Source organism: Colossoma macropomum, unplaced genomic scaffold, assembly GCF_904425465.1.
Source record: "Colossoma macropomum unplaced genomic scaffold, Colossoma_macropomum, whole genome shotgun sequence".
NCBI lineage: Eukaryota > Metazoa > Chordata > Actinopteri > Characiformes > Serrasalmidae > Colossoma > Colossoma macropomum.
Window position 1 is genome coordinate 16,079,783 of NW_023494793.1, and position 20,857 is coordinate 16,100,639.

At 38.0% G+C, this 20,857-nt stretch overlaps 1 protein-coding gene across 1 annotated transcript; it reads right to left on the reverse strand.

Annotated features, from left to right (window-relative positions):
• Positions 1–321: 321 nt before the first annotated feature.
• On the reverse strand, positions 322–12,517 carry pcbp2 (poly(rC) binding protein 2). Its single transcript, XM_036578643.1, has 12 exons — positions 12,345–12,517; positions 6,784–6,936; positions 6,222–6,254; positions 5,908–6,024; positions 5,204–5,335; positions 4,910–5,038; positions 3,817–3,891; positions 3,657–3,698; positions 3,435–3,507; positions 3,298–3,353; positions 2,250–2,419; positions 322–1,445 (listed from the first exon to the last, which is right to left on the reverse strand). Exons 2-12 carry the CDS (start codon positions 6,874–6,876, stop codon positions 1,409–1,411), a joined length of 957 nt encoding a protein of 318 aa, XP_036434536.1. The 5' UTR covers positions 6,877–6,936; positions 12,345–12,517; the 3' UTR covers positions 322–1,408.
• Between the last annotated feature and the right edge of the window lie 8,340 nt (positions 12,518–20,857).

The window sequence follows — 20,857 nt, forward strand, 5'->3', positions numbered from 1 at the left end:
TCACTCCCCCAGCCTGTTCAGTCTTCAACTCGTCAGCTGCTGCCCACAACACCGACTAATGGATTTATTCATCGACTAAGCGACCCCTAATCACAGTATGGAAAGAAATTATGATTCATTTGTCATGAGCGGTACAATTTCCAATTCACGCTGACTTCAAATACAGTATTAAAGAGAAAAGAGATGTCCACTACACATAAATGGAGATTGAAAGCTGCTGGACACATGCAGAAAAAAAAAACTAGAAGATACATCTACTAGGGTCTATGAGTAGCTTCATAAATCTGAGAGCTGAGATTAAAAGCAAAAAAGAAACGCATCTTTTAGTTGTTTCAGCATTTCACATCATTTTAATTTGCATTTATAATTCTTCATTCCTGTTGCACTTCAAATCTACAATATTCTGAAAACGTGCACAAAAAAGGTTTTAGGTTCTCCTTTACAAAATAAAAATTTTAACCAAGCAAATAGAGAAAAGAGGAAACTAGTGTTACTTCTAGAATGATCCTTCTAGTTGATTAATCAGTCGCACCATATAAACAATGAGTCAGTTTGGAATCCTTTGCAGGCTCCCCACCCCAATAGGTTAAAAAAAATATTCTCTCTGTTTAAAAGAAATATTTTCAACTCATTATTATATCAGTAATATTTATCAATTTATCAGAAACGTCCAAGACACTCTTACCCATCCCTTTATCAAAATGGCCTTCAACTTCTGGGGAAAAAAAAAGTATATAAAACATACAGGAATGACAAAATATTTGACCAACAAAAATCAACAAAACCACTGCAGTCTGAAGTCCACTGAAACACCCTACAACTGGTGACGGATAACAAAAGGCGAGGGGGAAAAACAAAAACAAAACAGAATCAGGTAACAGGCGATGAGCTTGTCTGCTCAAATTCATCCAAACCCAAAATATTTCCTAGATATAAATTAAAATAAATAGACAAATTTGTATGATACAGGGAAAAAGCTGTGGATTTATCATCTGTTACTGTTTTTTTATTTTTTTTTTCCATGTGTTTTGTAAGAAAAATCTGACAACAAAAAAACTGGATATTTGTCTTTTCAGATTTTCCCCATTACTTTCAAATCTTAATGTGTACAACAGGATATACATTGAAAACCAAAAGTGTTAAAAACTATAAGCAAAGGGATTTTAAAAACACGTCCATGAAATAAATAAATAAAATACCTATGCATATTTACTTCCAGAAAATATATTCATGAAGCATATATTTATGAAGCACAGCTCGGGTGGGTGAGGACAAAAGCTAGGTTGAGAATACTTGGTTGCCTTTTTTTTTCTTTTTTTTTGCACAGAAAGTGAGTGTGTGCACGTGTGTGTATGTGAAGTTGGGGGTGGGGGGTAACTGTCTAATGGAGATGCGGCATTTGAGAAGATCAGTTTGCAGCCAGTCCTGTTGCCTCAGAAGAGAGTCTGCAAGAGAAAGCAATACAGTTCAGTGTAAGTGCATGTTTAAACATACACTACCAACCAAAAACTTGACATCCTCTATTTACAGATAAAATAAACATCCTGCAAATGAGGCAAAATAGGTTTTGGCTGTAAGACAAGACTTTTAGAAAGAAAATTATTACAGCAGAGGGGAACCCTCAAGGTCTTCACACTTAATATCTGAAAACTTTATATTTAAAAGAAATGAACAGAACCTATCTATTCCTAATTATTCTATTTAAACTCTCCAAGAATTACAGTATTACTCATTCCATTGTTGCTTTGGTCGGAAATAAGTGTTACCCACCAGCATAATTCAGAACTGACAGTGGAATCAAGTTTTGACTTACAATAAATGTAACTAGTTTTGAGGGGAGGGGGACAAAAAACGTCACTGTAAGCTTTCTTGTAGTTATTTAGCACTGACGAGTGGCAGCCTCACCAATGTGTGTGTCAGCTGATAGAAATGGAAAGTAGCAGCTCTATGCCAGTGCTCAAAAATTGACATCATAGTGGTGAGTTTCTCATTTTTTTGGCCATGTTTTGACATTTTGTCCTGAAATGAAGATCTAGCTCTAATAGTCACACTTCACTACTGGATTACAGAGTGTAACTCGCATGAAGATTTGATGCATCTTGCCCCAACAGTATTTTCACTCTGTAAGAACACAAATTCACGAACACTGAAAATGTAGAGCCTTTTTATTAGGTAGGTAAGTCAACTCCAGACAGAACAATCAACTTGCTTACTTTCTCACAGTATCAATAGAGATGTGTGCACGTTACCTAGCATTAATGAGGTATTCGGCCAGGCTGATGCTTGCAGGGGAGCCGGTGATGGTAACTTGGCGATCATTGGAGCCCTCAACAGGGTTGGCGATCTTGATCTGCGCTCCTGACATCTGACGGATCTCGTTTATCTTGGCACCTTGACGGCCAATGATGCAGCCAATCAACTGCAAGAGAAGAGATTTTAACTACAAGTGCCTCCCTCATTCATTTGCACCCTAATATTTACAAGAAGGGTAGAGTCATTCTAATAACCAACATGTTTACCACTTCAGCAGGGAAACAAATGTTTATGAAGCTAAATGCTAGCTTGTCACTAGTAGCGCACAGTTGCCAGCTGTTCGCACTGACTCTTTGGGGGATAGTAATGAAAGGCTCTGCTTGCACAACAATCGGTCTTAACTCCAGGTGTGGTTCAAATAAGTTTCCTACTGCTCCAGATTGCTAGCCAACTAGCAAGCTCTCGTAAATAAAATGTATTCAGGCCACAGCAGGCATTTAAGACAGGCAAGAGTTTAGTGCATGTTCCAATATAAAGCTGGTTTTGAGCCACTTAAAAGCCTTGATTCTACCTCATGTCAGTGAAATGACCATACAACAGCTAACCAAAAAACAAACAAAAAAAAAAAAATTAAGACCATGGTTAATAAGCCACTCTTTCCTCAGTGTTCCTGAATCAATTGTCCCTTATGATCAAACAGCACCAGAACACTATTCAGTGTTCAGTGACTGGGCAGGATTCCCTGAGTTAGAAATTAGGCTACAAAAATAACTGATCAGTGATGCCTTTATTACCTAAGGTTTCATTGAAAGCAAAAATAAAAAGCAAAATAAAATAAACCATAAATAGTATCTATAATATTTGTAACAATCATGCTAATATTAATGCAAATAATAAAATGTCAAACGTTTTACTCTTACTGAGATAATACTAGTGAAAATATCTGATCATTGCAGCTTTACCAAATATGATCTTAGTCATGGTAGGCAACCGATGAAAAAATTGGTGAGACACTGTTCGTCATAGGTTCACAAAGTAACTCACGTCATTTGGAATGGTCAGTTCATGAGAGCCAGTCTGTGCGGTGGCATCAATCCCAGCTGTAAAGAAAAAGACCCAATGAATTAACAGACTTAGTCAAAAACAAAGTAAGGAAGGAATGCTCACTTGAGTGCACTCACCAGTGAAGCCCTGACTGCTTGGGGCCAAAGGAAATGGGCTTTGCTGCATTGCCAATTGGTGAAGTTTAGTGAGCTGTGATTGAAAACGGTTATTTTTCTTTTTTTATATAAAGCTGCGTCATTTCCTTTTATCAAATACCAACAACAAAAGTATTATCTCCAGAAAACAATGTATTGATTGAAGTCTTTCAAGTATGAACACACAGTGGAAATGTGTCTTACATCAGGTTGGGGAATGGCATGCTGTCCCTGCACCGCATATGCCTGTAAGCATTGCACAGTCAGTCAGTATTAATCTTTATAACAAAATAACTTCCACAGAAAAAACTTAAAGCTTAAAGTTGGTACTCTGACCTGCACTCGTTCCTTAACAGACACTCACCTGTCCTCCAGCGAAGATAACAGGCGAACCTGAGGGTTTAGGTCGATACGGGATGGTGACACCTTTGGGGGGAGACTGGGTAAAAGGATAAACACACAGACATGTAATTGCTGAGATCATAAGATGAATTACTGTGATTGCAATAGGGCTGACACAAACACTCAGTGTGATAAAAAAAAAAAAAAATCTAATTCGTTCATTCAGCTGACAATTGCCATTTGAATGATATTTATGGTGTCTGCAGATGGCTATTATAAAGCTGCTTTAATCTTCTCAAGCCTTCTGTATGCATCGTCAAAACCTATGCTAGCAGAATCTCATAAATACACATGACCTAAAGTTACATACATGAAACTGTGTGCTTATTAAATAAAGCAAATGTAAAGATGTATGAATTAAGGCTCCGGTAATTTTAGGAGTTAGGCTTTAAATTGAAATATTTACTAAATATCAAAGAATGTCACTTGAAAATGTTACAAATGCCACATAACCATGTTCACATAGAGCTGACAGTGTAACAATGACAATTCCTTCAGCAGAGATTGGTTTTATTGTAGTGGTGGTACATTGTTAATCAAAGGCTACTTAAAGCGCAAAGTGAAGGCTATTAAGAGGATTCTGCGTTAAGCCTTGCTATATAAATAATATACAAAGCTGTGGCAAGTTAATGAAACAGCTCTCAATTCAACATTTTCTCAAAGCTTCTCAAACACAAAAGGAAACGAGAAGCTCAATAACTGCTAATTTACTAGTATATTACTCTGTTGCTACAATAATCAGTGACTGCACTAGACCGCAGTAAGAATGGCCTTCTCATAAAGTATAAGGGTTGCAAAAGATGTCAGTCATTATCACAACATTAGCCCCTACAGTATTTATATTGCAAAAACTGAGCATCTTGTCCAATCTTTAATGATTTGTTAAAATGCCCACAGATCAGTCATTATAAGCAAGACATTCTGGCATCTGACAAACATACATCATTTTGGTCAGAATACTATATTCTTATCATTTAAATACGGGGTTATCACAAGATAAATGAATCAATATGCAACAACTGTAACTAATATGAATACTTTGCCCGTATGTTTACCTCCAGCATGACCACACAGATCTGTTTGACACACTCAATGATGGACAGCGGCGTCCCAGCAATGGTAATGGCTCTTTCAGTGGAGTTAGGCAGCATGTCTCCTGCCACTTGTACCTGAGCTCCCGTTGACTTGTGAAAGACAGAGAACACATCAATCTAAATTATCCATATCAACTGAAATATCACCTTATACATGTTGCAATTACTTAAGTACGACTAAAATGCTACCTGATATGCTAATTAAGAGAAAGTGAAGAGAGCAGTCTCTCTGTCGGTAAGAGAGAATTTACCTACCTCCCTGATCTCTTTGATCTTGCAGCCACCTTTGCCAATGAGAGAGCCACACTGGCTGGCAGGCACAACAATGCGCAGTGTGACAGGGGGCTTAGAGGTGGCTGTACTATTGGACATGGAGCTGCTGATGTCCTAGAAGATTTACAAAAAAAAATAAAAAAATAAAAAAAAAACATAGAGACAACAATGATGTGCTGTGTTACCAGCCAAAGTCAAGAGATCAAAAGAAGAACAGTTTACTAATCATATTCATTTCACCTTGGCTGTTGTGAGTCTGGGCAAAGACACCTTGTCCTAAGAAACACCTTTATATCTGGCTCACTTCAGTTCACTGAACTCTTTTTAAGTGGAAAATGCCTCACTAGAGCCTGAGCTTCAATTGAAGCGTGAGCAAGGACATCACAGAGAAAATGACAGAAATGTCTATGTATTTCATTTATGAGGGTTCAAACACACTCCGTGCTTGAATCCTGTGGCTGTTGTCACAAAGACCCAATCCACACAGCTAAACAAGTATATTCCAATTTTTTAAAAATAATTCTGTATTTCACCAATACAAATGAAGCCTGTTAGTTCATGATGCTACAAACTGCTTCCTAAAGAACCTATATAGAATTGAATGGTTTTGAGGTCAGAGATTTACACCCCTTTTCCAGACATAATTGTTACCACACAGAAGCATTTGAGAAGTGTTGAATGTATACCTCTTCGAGTTTGTCAATGATCATGGAGAAGGCTTTGAAGATGGCAGTTGTGGGCCCTGCCAAAGTGATGATTCTCTCTGGGCAGTTCCCTTCAGAAATGTTGATGCGAGCACCACTCTGCAGGAGACAAAGCAAGAGAATAAGAGCAAGAGACACACTGAGTATCTGGGTCAGCAATTTACTGAAACTTTTCTATGCAACAACAGTCATGATAACTGATCTATTATGTGCATTATTAAAGAGTATGAATTTAAATGCCAGCAATTTAAGTTTAGCTAAAAACCTAGGCAACAATCAAATTTGGTTCCTCTCACCTCCTCTCGCATCTTCTTCACAGATTCACCTTTCTGCAAGGGAAAAAAGTAGCCTATTAAATATGACTCATATCAAACATCAGCAAAACATGAAGACATGCAACCTAGAAGAGGTTCAAATATTTGATTAGGCCAAAATTTGGCTAACCTGGCTAACCTTCACCCTGTTTGCATTAGCATAAACTCAAGCCATTTCTGTGGGTCAGAGTGTTAGAAGTATGCACTGGATTTAATATTTTTTTAGTATGAATACTAGAGATGGCATATCGGTATGGGGTGAATATCAGCAGAAAATTCTGGATTGGATATCTGAGAGGAAAAAATTCAATGTTGCAACAAATCTATCCTTAAATAGCACACATTCACATTATGTGATGTTAGTTGTGTATTTCATCCTGCGGGGTAGTAGAGTGGTTGAGTAGTTTTAGCATGATAGCCTACTTTCAGATGTTCATCTTCAGAAAAAAGAAAGCTTAGTAGTTTTTAAACAAAATATTTCAGATCATTTAAAGAGCATACAATAAAATATTTAATGGCTTCAAAGAGAAAGAATGAAACTGACCTTCCCGATAATGCTGCCAACCTCTTTACCATGCATGAGGAGCCTGATGGTGAGAGTGACATTGAGTCCACCTTCAATCACGCCAGAGTCCATCCCTGTGCTTTGGAGATCTACCTGGATCCGCTGTATGCTCTTTGGTCACTGATGTTAAGCCTGTTACAGACAATTGTATCTCAGTTTTTACAAACATATGTATACGTTGACATGTACATACAACATTTAAACAGTTCTAAAAGGGCTTTCAAGAAACACAAATTAAGATCAATTTGAAATGTGTGCCAGGATATCTGAATAAATGCACAGAGCTCTTCCTAAAGAACGCCAGCATAACACTAACACATGCTTCTTCCACTCTGCCACCACAACAAATTCCAGCATGATTCAGGCAGTGGTAAATTAGTTTCATTTTTGGTATTAAACTAATTTACCACTTCAGACCAGCTTTGAACAGTGGAGAAGCAATCAAACATGTCTCTCTAACCTATCTGAGCAACATCTGATGACCGTGAGATTACCAACACACACACACACACACACACACACACACACACACACATGCAGCTAGGTCTAAGCCACACTGGTAAAATTCAATTAACATGAAATATAGCATTAAAACTTAATGAACCCATGCTTCTTGAGTAGTGTTACAAACCCAATATAGCTTTAATTAGAACATTTAGATTTTTATTCTCTTAAAATGACAGCAAAAAAGTCTTACACAGTACTGTACACATTAACCAGACATGAAACCTTCTAGAGATGACTCATACCATTTAACTTACATGGATTTTATACTGTTATTTCAAAACAAATTAAAGCACTCAGCAAATACCACACATGGCAGTTAATAGTCAAGATATAATGACTATATAACTCACTGTATGAAAATTACCACTTAAACTCAACTAAAAAAAGCAATATCAGGGCATACTGGCAGTGTTTCCCCACACAGGAAAATTTTATATTGTTATGGGCAGGGGATAGGGCACACTGCGTCATTGATGCAAAGCATTAGTTTTTTTTTTCCCCCCTAGTGGTCATTTCTATGAGGGGTTTCACGTCTTATAACGAAAAACATGGAAGGTTTAAAACTCACTAATTTGTCTAACTCTAATTCCTGAACAAGCAAACTATGATAGATTTGGATCTCCATATATTCAAATTACACCCCTTGATCCCAGAAGGTTTGTTTCAGATCTGTTGGAAACACTCATGGACATGGACTAGTTGACATTCAGCTGACTGCAAATAGATTTCTATTGCAGATACACACCAGTTTCAAGTTATTTCACTTAGCGTAAGTCAGTTAACAGATAACTATTAACAATGTCAATGGATTAAAACAGACTAAAAAACACTATTACTGCAAGCCTCAGAGCTAAAATTTAAATATGCTACCAGCAGAGTGAAAACATTTGACAATCATAACCCACAACTGGTCATCACTCTGTGAATATTCATATAAAATGGAACTAAGCACACACCATGCTCATTTTTTATTTATGGCTCTGCTTAGTGCTATTTGCCTTTTGTTCATGATAAGAGATTGGCTTCCCTGGAAGGGCACTGGACACCTAATAGGCTGAAAATAGCCCAATACTTTCCAAAGGACTATGATGCATATTTTCTAAAACGTTTTTAAACTTTTAGCTTTACATTGTACTTCCTTTCAGAGAGTAGTGTTCTTAATGGAGAATGACCAAATACCAACAGAATTAGAAGGAAGCACACACCCACCCACAGTTGGATGAGCCAAAGCAGCAAGCCAGGAACTTGGCACCCACAAGGCCACAATTACCCAGCAGAGCAGAATGAAAGTGCAAGGAGGTGACCAGTCAACCGCTGCACATAATGCAAAAATAAGGGCACCCGTTGGGGCTGCCCAAGTGGACACTATACTCTGAAAAATGCTTTTAAACAACTCAGAATCTGTATTTGTAGTCTGAGCAAATGTAGCATGCCTACAGATACGGATCTGGCCCCAAGAATCCTTGAAAAGTTCACTGGTTCATTTGAAAAACCCTTGACAGAGGTGGGGGTGGGGGGGTGGGGGTTAAAGCATCTCAGAAGTGACAAAGGGCTGTGGATTAGCAGGTTACCTCTGGTGTCAAACTCGACACGTGGGCTGAAAAGGCTACCTTTGGTAACAGAACTCCCATCAGGCAGAGGTTTGCTAGGAGTGGCTTAATTGGGTTACGGCCCAGAGACGGGGACAACAAACTTTGCCAGAAAAACAGTCATAAAAACAGGACTGCCTTTAGTGGAAGACATCAGGCAGATATCAGTGGAAACTACAATTGGCACATAACTGAAGTACATCTGAAAAGATGAAGGACACGGTAAGGACAAACACAGACAATCACCAGTACATACATACAGACAAACAGTACCTGGGGTACAACATAAACTTTGTAATAAACACCAACTTTTCCCAATATCAATAATGCATATTCAAGTTTTTCAATAAAATGATTATGCCATTCTGCTCCTAAATTCTGTTTTAGTAGCAAAGACTTCAAATTTGAACTTCTTCTTCAGTAGAACTTGTCAACTTGTATGTTTACACACTATACAGGGAAGCAGATGTCTAGCCATTCACTCAACACAAACCAGCATGACAGTTAAGAGAGATACCAAGTTGTTTTCAGCTTTTATTTTTATCCAAAACCGCCCAAACAGCCTAGTAAAATAAGCTGATTTCTTCAATTATTTATACCTTTGCAGGGACAACTACGAATTAAATGTAAATGTTATAAATGATCACATGTTTGGAATTTTGTATATCACAAATGATTAAGCTTTGTACATTCATCAATGTTAAAAATACTATAAAGACACACAAACATAAGGTGATCGATATAGTAACTACATATACCAAATTACATCGAAAAGTATCACTGTGCAAAGCTTTTGGTAGCATTTACCAGCCTTAGCAGAACTCCGTGTTGGCCACTGTGTCAAATAAGATTCATCACATCCAGAGGGAGCTGCCAGTTCCTCAAAGCAGCCTTCTACTTTGTTGATATAACAAACCAGAAATGTCCGGACTGAAGAGACAGAAGACATTATATATATAAAAAAATATATATAAATAAAATGCTCCTAACTGCAGCACACTAGCACACTGCTATCTTGTGAGGCTAAACACAAAGGGCACAAGCCACCTCTGTGCTGCCACTGCACATCAGCACCTCAGTCTGATACGGATGCAGCAGTGGTCACCACTTCCCTGCATTAGGGAACAGAGCCTGGCCAAATGCTGGCTTTTAGAAAGGTTCATTGTCTCCAAGGGCACAACGTTGCTGTACAACTTCTCGAAATCAACTCCTAGACTAGTGAGCACAGCAATGATTACCTCCTCACAAGCCAAAGTAAGACCACAGACAAGCCAGTCATCAAAACAAGAAATAAAATCTGCCAGTGAAAGATGCAAGCTTAGTTTTATGAACTCCAATGTTTACAATACCAAATATCCAGAAATAGCACGACTGACCCCAAAAGACAAACCTGAGAAAAACAACCCCTATTCCAGTGCCCCTCTATACCCAGCAGTGATCTAAAAATCCTAAAAAATGTATCCTATCCTTTATAATGTAATTTTATCTGGATCACATTACACTTAACATTTCAACTGCATCTAAAAGAGCTGTTTAATATACTACACAGTTGGTTGAAGAGGACAGAAATCTACCCAGGCTTCCAAAACATGCTGTGAATCTAGCAGTGGAACACAGCTGATACCAGGGGTAGTGGCAGAAGTAATAAAACTCCCATTAGGCTGGGTTTTGCTCTCATTAGGAATGAATGTGTGCAATTTGCAGAAGGCAAGGTTGCCTGTGCTAACCCTTGCCTAATAGTCACTCTTGAAAACACAGCCTCTTCATCTAGATCCACACAATTGCCCAGCTTTGTCTAGAAGGTCGGCCATTATGGCCTACTCCTGGGGCTCTTGAACAGGGCCAAAGCTAGGAATTTCAGTCAGTCAATTCGGGCAGAAAATAAGAAAGATTTATCAACCTGATTAACCATTCTGGGACCTGCAGGACCAGTCTGCTAAATCTGCCACAAAGACAGACCGCACATTGTGCAAGCATATGAACTTTAACCATAGAGAAAACACCAGGTCACATTGCTGAAATAATGCTACGATTACTATATGCGTTCAACGGCATGGGAAGTCAGGAATGTAACTAGCTGCCTGGCTTCATTCCACAATAAACCTTCTAGCTGCGAAGCTATCTAGGTAGCATGAAAACGTGCATTTGTGGCCATATTAAAACTGCAAGCGATGAGTAAAATCAGATACAAGAACCAAAGCTTGAAACACCATTCGAAGCACGAAACGTAACAAATCAATGCTAAATTCGCGATACTTTGGCATGCTTCCAACTGACGTTATAGGATTACGAGTTCATTACTTACAAACCCAAAATAGGGCTAAGCATAACCCATCAAACAGTTCTCACAGCGCCATAAGCTCGGTGGATGCGAAAAACGCACCAAATGTGAATTTTCCCTTTAACGGAGAGTGAACGACTGTGTGCAACATGGCTACGCCTTCTATTCAGACGACAGGCTAATTAGCTAAATTACTAAAAGCATGTAAACTGCAGAAACAATAGATAAAACTTGCGTCCCCAGTAAGGCAAAAGCAATAATGTATGTACACTTATCTAGGTTAGCAAAGTAAACGTTAAGCTATGTCCTGATACCTCCTTAAAATAAACAACATGAACTCATGAAAGGAGCACAAGTAAGACGACTGGCTAACCTAGATAAGCTATCTAGCTAGGTAACAAACCAAAATGACGAAAACCGCAAGGCTAAATCTTAATGACGTTCGTAAACTGCCTTATTAGCAGGGCCCGCTTGCATGGAGCAAAATGGCATTAATACGTCATATGTACCACCAGAGCTAAGCAGTAACAGCTAATACCCTGACTGAGATCTCGCTAGTTAACTAACTAACATTAGGCGTCAAAGTAGCAAGATTTAAATCGAATAATGTTACTGTTAACGTTATTTGATTAAAAACACTTGAATTTTACAGACGGATTTTAGCTAGCACGCGCTAGCAGTCAGCACTAGCTCAGGACATTTTGGACATCACAGCATCGTTTCGTGTCGAAGTCAACACAATCGGTCATATTAGCTGCTTAGCTAGCTAGTTAGCTAACATGATCCATTTTGCTCTCATGTCAATGACTCGCGCGTCTTAGCTTAGCTGAGTTAGCTAGCATACTAATCAACCTAGCCACCGTTAGCAAGCTAACTTGCTAACTAGCTAGCCACATTCACAAGCTAAACCTTTCTGCATCTAGTAAATCCACCATAATTAAGTTGTTAACCGAAAATGTAACCTATAACATCAATACAGAAGACGTTTTTAGCTTTATGAGCACCTACTAACAGTGGTGCAACTAGCAAACGCAGCGCTAAACCGCGAAAAGTGATAGCAGCGGCCTAGTCGAGAGTCCGGTGATCTTCGTAGGTCTTATCGGAGTTGCGCAAAAAATATTGAGAATAAAAACACATAAGCAAACAATTTGAATTCTTCTTACCTGCTCGAACCCTGCCGACGCGTTCAGGGGAGGGGTAGGGTTTAGAGGGTAGAAGGGGGAAAGGTTCGGGAGGGAATTTTGAAAGGATTCGGGGGAAGAGGGAAGACACACAATTGCGTGACCAGACTCCACTCTTCTCTGTACAAAGACAACAAAATGCGCTCCAATCAACTTTCACCCATGACCACCGCTGTCGTCACATCCCCGCCCCTCTCCTTCCTTCTGCGGGCTGGAGATCAGAACAATCGCGCTTATTGCCACCAGCTGGACGTGAATAGGTTGTAACTGTTCTCTACTTCTCTACTAAAGTGTATCACTTCAGGGTTACAATTTATTCTTATCTATCTATCTATCTATCTATCTATCTATCTATATATATATATATATATATATATATATATATATATATATATATATATATATATATATAGATAGATAGATAGATGTGTGTGTGTTTGTGTGTATATAGAGAAAAAAAAACATTCTTATCTCATAATGTAACTTTTTAAATATAATTTCTACTCGTCCATTCATAAGTTTTTTGTGCAACAGCAACTATTTAAAGCTTACGTTGCTTGAATAAACCCACTTCTCGATTTCATTCATGACCGTTTTATATCTGACACATTCATCATTCATAAAAAATTAAAAGCTTTTAAAGGGCCAATTTCCCACATTTTCCTGCATTTTATTTTTGTCCTCTCTTTAAATCCACGTTTGTGTGGGCCAATGTAATGGTAAAAACCTCTTTTTATCCCTAATTGTCTTTGAGACTGATATGTAAATGACACTTGTTCTAATTGGCTGCACTGTACTGTGCCTCAAAAGTCCAGGCTGAAACACACTTTTAACTTAAATGTTAGTGAGCAGAGCAAAACTGCAGTAGGCTGAAGTTTGACATATGTAGGCCTAACTGAGCTGGTTTTTGTGACATCGCAAAACTTTGGCAAGACTTCTAACACTATATTCACCTACCTCTGTTGCTCTGGACAAGAGTATCTGCCAGTTGTCACAAATGTAATGTAAATGCTTCTCAAAATGTATGTTAATATTCTTTTTATCTGATCATCAGACATTTGGATTTGCCTTTTTTCTTTTTCTATTTCCTACTTGTGTCATAAATAAATCATACCACAGCACAATGGATGGTCTATTTTATCAGTGAAAATCCACAGAAATTAGAATTTTCATAAGGGAAAAAAACGGTTGGTTTCAGACAGGTTGTTTCAGGGACAGCAATGAACATTCACAAATAAACATTCAGAAATAAACATTCAGCAAATTTTCATGAACATATTTTGACATGATTATTGGTCTTCATAAAGACTATGCAAAAGTCTTAGGTGGCCATGAAAATGACTTTAAAGTATTTATTTATGCTGACAGAAAGAGTGTTTAGAAGCACCATAAAACTTTACAGTACATACAAATAAACATAAATACAGTAAAACAACACGTAACAACGTTTAGTTTTGAAGTAGTTATTAATATCTTGATTAGAATAATAGTCAGAATAACACAGGTTTAGGTCCTGACTTCATGGTAAACTCCAGTCATTGTATGGATTTGTTTAAATGCCATCATTCAATGAAGTACAGATTAGCTTAACTAGGTGTTGGATGGTAACAGTATATTCTGCACTTTCTCGAGATTTGGATTAGGTCCATTTTAGCTAACACACACCATCACATGTTTATTTGTATTTATTCTAATGTTAATGTTTTTTAAACAAAATGCTTACGACCCAGATGAACAGAAAAGACTTTTGTACTGTACCGTTTCATGTGACGTCACCGTTAAACCCCGCCGCCATTTTGATGACCGTGAGAGTCAAAAGATGAAATAGTCAAAATATTTTCTGTGTGCTTCACAGATAAGTGTGAGAACAGTCACCAGCCACCTGAGTAAGCTAACTGACATAATGTTCAGTGTTCGAGCAGTAATATCACCAAAGTTAACACTTATCGTGCTAAAGCCGACAAAATCAAACTTGTCAACATTTGTATGCTTAACGGTCCACACAGATACTGCATCACCAACCTACCGTTACGTTAGATCACTGAGGTAACCATACTGTTTTTTTATTATAATCATAGAACGTTTTATATAGTCTTTCTCACATCCACATAGAGCTTTTTCTTCTTTAAATCATACAATTCGGCCATCCAGTGATGAAACAGCAGCGATAGTAGCCAGCTACTTTTGATAACAAGGCTCTCACTGAGCACAGAAACGGACTGTGTACTAACTACAACTAAATGTGAGTCTGTAAACACTACACATAGTTCATTAGCAAATGCTAGCTTAAGAAGTGCATAAGTAAGCTGTATCGGGATTGTGTCTGAACGGAGAAAGCCAACGGTCTCCTGTGTTTTGAGCGACGTGTACACTGCAATATTAAAAACTTTAATTTTGTTACAACTTGAAACAATATATATGAATCAAAACCAATTATATATATTTTTTTTTGTTTTTTTTTAACATATCGCTGTTTTTCCAGTATCATTAATTCTCCGCTATCTCTCCCACAGAGACGCAGCATGAGACGGTCATTAAAATGGCAGTTGCACGAAAAAAGTCATGTGATCGCGCTTGTCTTCCAAACGCTAGAGGGCGCTCCCGGAGAGTCAAAAATAAGGGTTCCTATGGAGCTTTTATGCAAAATCATAGTTTGTAAATGGCTAAACATTTTTATGTATAAAATGGATTAGTTTTTGGAACACATAACTGCATAGAATATTTCAACACTGCTGTCATATTTTAAGTGGTTTTGAAGTAAAGTTATAGGACTTTATTATGGTGCTTCGCCAGCCAGTTAGCACTCAGTGGCAGTAATGCTAATGTCCTACTGACCAAACAGAAATATACAAGTGAGTAATTTTTAAATGAAACACATCCTTCTACTTTACAAAAGTAAAGAAACATCCTGCACAAAATGTTAGAAACAAGTTTAATGTTTCGTTTTAAATAGTTTTTAACTATTTTTAGCTCACGTGCGCCCTCTACCGTTTTGCAGTCCTGTTTTTGGAAATAGAAATAACGTTTACTTCATTTTTCAGTTTTTGGCCTACCACCTTCTATCAGTGCTCACAACACCATCTTAATGGCATCATGTTCTAGAATACAACCAGCTTTTAGATAATAACATCTCAGAATGCTTCTAACAGCCGGTCCGAGTAAGATGTTTCTTGGCTTTGGCAAACAAATGCTTTTATTTCATTTTAGATCAGCCACTCTTGGAAAATTGGTCAGAAACATTACAAATTTTCTTTAGAAAAGGTTTTTAAAGAATATATTTAACTGTATAACACGTATATATTTGCATGTATAGAAAAAGGCATATTTTATAAAGAACAAAATGGACGAGAAACCTGCCTTAAGTGACATGAACATTAGTTACTCACAGCAAGAACTGCCCCCCTCTGTTGAGACTGTATTGAAGAAGATTGAAAGTGCACAGCTGACACGAGCAAAACAGGTAGGGTAATTATTTTATTAACTATTTAAAGATAAAAAAAACAAAATAACAGTGAACAAGTAGGCAACAGTGAACCTAAGAGATAACTTGGGCAGGTTAGTCCTCTGCTGAAAAAAGACCAAACATTTCTTGTTCCCCTCACAGGAGATTGCAAAACAGCTGCAGGTGATCCAGAACAGAGTGAATCAGGCTCTCAGCCTTCAGGAAGAGATCTTAAAAGATGAAAATGAGTCTTTATTTGATAGAGAGGAGATGAAGAAACGCAGTCAAATGCTCTATGCCTTTTTTCGGTCAAGCCTTGAGAAGGAAAATGAACTTGATGGGGTTCTGCAGTGGCTAAAGGACATTGGTGAGTAACACCAACTTCATAAGCAACTAGCACAGGCTGTCTTTTTCATTCTGTGGGGAAACTGGGACCCCATACTCCTGAAATTCATTTGTCTAATTTGTCTATTATTATTATTATTCAGTGCTGTCAAGTCAGTTCTGACTCTTTGCAACCATATGGGTAGTTTTTCTCCAAAATGTCCTGTCTTCTGTTTTAGGCTTCTTAATGGCTTATTCATGCTGTATTTGATTAATCTTGTTGCTGGCTGTCCTCTTTGTCATTTACCTTCAACTTTTCTAAGCATTTAAACTGTCTTTTCCAGTGTCGGTTTATTCATCTGGGATTCAAAGACATGAGGCTTGATTTAGTCAAGGATCAGTTTGTTTTCTTTGCTGTCAAAGGAACTCTCGTCAGTCTTTGCCAGCACCACAGTTCAAAGACATCAGTATTTTTCCTGTCCCACATTTTCGCTGTCCAGCTTTCGTGCCCACAGAGAACCACAGAAAAGGCTGTAGCCTGAACAGTGCTGATCTTTGTTTGTACAAGTCATTCAATTTCATGATCTTTTTAAGTTCCTTCATCCTTGCTATGCAGAGTGCCAAACTGTGTTGTATTTTGTTGTTAGTCTTGTTGCTAATTATAATAATAAAGTTTTATTTATAGAGCACGTTTCACAAACAAAGTAGCTCAAAGTGCTTTAAAATTGAGAAGTAAAATTAAGTAATAAAAACAAAAACACAACAAAAGCAGAAATAGGAAGAGAATGAAGAACAATTAAATGATCAAAAAATTGAGTGAGGTAAAATGACAGGCAAATAAAATGAATGACAATAGTATTTTAATGAATAAGTAGGTTAAAAAGATACATTTATTAAAAATGTGGACTGAACTTGAAAGTAGAAATGGAACAAAATGAGGAAAACTAAAATGACCAAAAAATTAAATAAAATGATAATAAAATAAATGACAATAGTATTTTGAATAAAAACTTGGTTAAAAAGATTCATTTTCAGATGTTTCTTAAACATGTGTACTAAACTTGACTGCCTAATTTTAAGAGGTTCTAGAGTTTATGCTGGCTTTTGGAGGAGGCAAAAAAGCAGATTTAAAATCACATGTTGGAACATTTGGTGAGGTTCTAGGCCATTTAGGGCTTTAAAATCAGTAAAAAAAATATGGCAGCCAGTTTTTTTTTAATCCAAGTAGGCAAAAAACTGTCCAACACTGTTTCTTCACCAGGGGTTCCATTAGGATTTTGGAGGTGGGAGAACCCTGTTTTTTCCGTGTGTGTCTACAAAGTGGAAGCAGTATTTTTCAGTTTATGTGGTATTATGTGGAGTTCTCACTGATATTATGAAAATATTAATTTAATGATATGATCACGACTTGGCTAGATGTATATCGTTGCTGTCCAACGAAAAACAAGTATCTCCAAAATAGTAGCTTTACAGGAGAGGGCAAAAACGTTCTTTACTTTCAATGTAAGCTAATGGAAAAAAGTTTTCATTCAAAGCAATTTTGGACCATTTCCATCGGTCCAATCATCATGAAGCTTTCACACAATGTAAAGGGCAGCTGCTGAGCTCAAATGATGCAGAAAAGTAAAAATCGCAAAAAAAATGGAGATACATGTTTTTCATTGGACAGCGACGATATGCTTTTTCTCTGTCATTAGATTTAACAGGATAAATAATGGTAAATAATCTAGATTTCTTATGTGAAAGCAAAATGAACAAATGCAATGAGCAAGTACAGCAGAAAAGATGATTGTGAAAATAGAAGGATGTGAGGAGGACGTGCAGTGAAAAAAAAAAAATTGGGAGGGAAAGGCAGCGAGAATGTGTAACTCTTTGTCTATCTATTTATCTGGATTTCAAGACGACTGTGCTGGAGATGATTCACATTTTCATCAAATTTCAGTACCATTCTTTCAAACCAAAGGGGCTGGAGTTCATATTGTGCTGAATTCTCAGGTTTTCACTCTATTTTTTATGTTTTGTTTTATGTTAATCCAGTAGCAACTATATTTAGACTATGTACTTCACTACTACGCCTCACACTGAGGTTGTTAAAATCAGACCGCAGATTTGTTCCTGCAACTGTCTCTATGCATCTGTCTCCTATTGTCTCTTCTCTTTCCCTCAGCCGAAGAGCTACAGGGGATAGAAGATGATGAAGATTTCAAATGCTCTGACAACATTACAGAGGAATGGGTGGAAGAAATGGAAGTTAAAATCCAGACATTCATGTCTGACATTATGTCATGCTTTGAGCGAGCGCAAAAGCTTTGTGCTCTGCTGTTTGACACGGACATAAGGAAGACCAAGGAGAAGAATGGTAAATGCATGTTGGCAGTGTACATGGGCAATGACAAATTAGGCTTTCAAAATGATTTTGAAAGCCTAGCCCTGATTCAGAAATAGGCCTCTGACCTTGGCATTGCACCATGAACGTCTTCGTCCTGCCCATTCTTTCTTAAAAGCATGTCAATATAAAAGTCCTTTGTTGTTGGTTGTGTCACATGACATTTGAGGAAATCAGAATTTATGGACAAAAGTTTTTCAATGTGTTGAATACTTTAAAAGTTAAAATATCAAATGACTAAATTATCTTTTTTAAGAGTTTACTTATTCTGCATATATGGTAGGACGGTCACACACCCTGGCATTTTTAGACTCTGGGAGACATAAATGCCTAAAAGGAATTTTAATTTGATGTGCTAAAAATGTATTCTCAGAAAGAATAATATGATGTATGTTATGTATTTATTAAATTAATTAATTGAATTGGACACAAACAACGCATGTCATGTCATTGATCCAAATGTTCAGTCCAGTATACACTCTTTACTTTTATTTGACTGCAAGTTTTATAAGCTTTATGCTTTTCCAGTAATTGGTAAGGATGGTGTGTGGCGTTGGTGGAGAGAGCCAGAGGTTGATCCAAGGACCATCCTGAAGATCTGGAAGCTTCAGCCTCCTTCAGCTGACCACATTGTGTCTGAAATCAGCTTTGGAACTAAAACAGCCACAGAGCTCTCCTTCATGTTGGTAGACATGGCTAAATCTCTGTCTTGCAGAAAAGCCATGGGCATAGCCTTTAAATTTGTCCAAACTGGGTTATGCAACCTGAATGATGCATTCCAGGCACAATCACGCCGGGTTGAGCTACTGCACACACTGCAGGAGCAAAATGCTGAGAAATGGCAGGCAGCACTGAAGTACACCAAAACTGAGCTTGAGGTCCAACAGAGAATGGTTGCCAGGCTGGAGAGAGAGAATTGCAAGCTGAGGGAGGAAAACACAGCTTGTCTGCTCCAGCTCCGTCAGCAGCAAGAGGCATCCCAACAGCAGACTGTCCTAACAGCTCCGTCTGGTGAAGAGTATATCCAGGATATACAGAGCCATTATGTTTTATCAAGGACACCTCAAGTCACCAAATGCACTTCACTATCTCAGAAGCTTCATAACATAATAGAAACTCCACAAATTACAGAAAAGGAAGCCATCCCGCAGCTCCAGCTTGAGCCACTGGAATCTGAGGTAGATTACTTTCAAGGTGAGAGATGTGATCAAGTGTCATCAGCAACTGCAGAGAGCTCATCTGAGAATCAAGCGTCCCTCATACCAGCTCCTGAATACTTTGACATCTTTGAAGTGATGGAGAAGAAATGTAGTACCCTTCTTAAGGACTTCCAATCAATTGTGGTAAACATCATCGACACATCTCTACTGAAAAGGTCTCATAAGTGGGATATGAAAAGGCAGTTGGAAGACATGGGTCTTAATGCAAATACTAATGACACAGTGAACCTCTATACTATCCTGGTAAATATTATCCATGAGTCCTTCAAAAAGCTTGACATCAAACTGCCTTGCCAGGTCCCTGAAACCATTCTGCAGAAGCCTACTGCAGATAATAAGCTTGACCAAAGCAGATCCTCTGAAGATACTTCCAAGACTTCCAAGGTCAGAGAGATGTTTCCTAAGCGTACAAGGGACCATGAGGCGCCAACACATATTGGTGACAAGCAGGCGAGAAAGAAGGATGAAAGTGGACAAGATCCATCTTCTACTGTCAGCACCGTAAAAAACAAAAGAAAAGAGCAGGCCAGCAAACTGCACTTGGACCTGAAGAGCCTCCCTGAGATGCCTGGCCAGATGAAGACTGAGCGAATAGGGCAAACTGCTGACAAGACATACCACTCATTCCAGTACTCTAGATGAGAAAGTAGAAGTGAATGAAGTACCACAGCTACACCAAAAGTCAACTAAAGGCCCCAAATTCAAGAGGAGAGTCACAAGGATTATGAAGCTAGAGTCTGCTCCTCAGGACCCAGAGAAACCCCTACCATCAGAAAGTCTTCTTCTCTCTGAGAGTGAGGGGCATTCCAATGAAGACATGGAGCCAAAGGAAGAGAAAATAACTAGAACTCTGCTGAAAGGTGTCAGGTATTTCAACACATTATACATCTTTATTGTTTAATAAAAGGAAGACAAAAGCTTTTTATTGGCCTTCCAAGCAAAAGTACACTCTTAAAAGAAAGTGCCACGAAGGGCTCCTTGTGTGATGCCATAGAAGAACCACTTTTGGTTCAAAAATAAAAAAAAAGTAGATTTGCATTACTTATGCCGGCCTTACACCAAACGACTTTTCAAGCGATTTCACAGGCGCAGACAAATATCCAATGTCGGAATAAAATCAGGA

What these genes read in the sequence shown, in the direction of transcription:
- pcbp2 (XM_036578643.1), bottom strand. Translation starts at nt 6,876, where the DNA reads ATGGACTCTGGCGTGATTGAAGGTGGACTCAATGTCACTCTCACCATC. An exon ending in TGAAGAAGATGCGAGAGGAG is followed by an intron (nt 6,025 to 6,221) that starts GTGAGAGGAACC and finishes TGTCTCCTGCAG; the next exon opens with AGTGGTGCTCGCATCAACAT. An exon ending in TCTGTGTGGTCATGCTGGAG is followed by an intron (nt 3,892 to 4,909) that starts GTAAACATACGG and finishes CCTTTTACCCAG; the next exon opens with TCTCCCCCCAAAGGTGTCAC.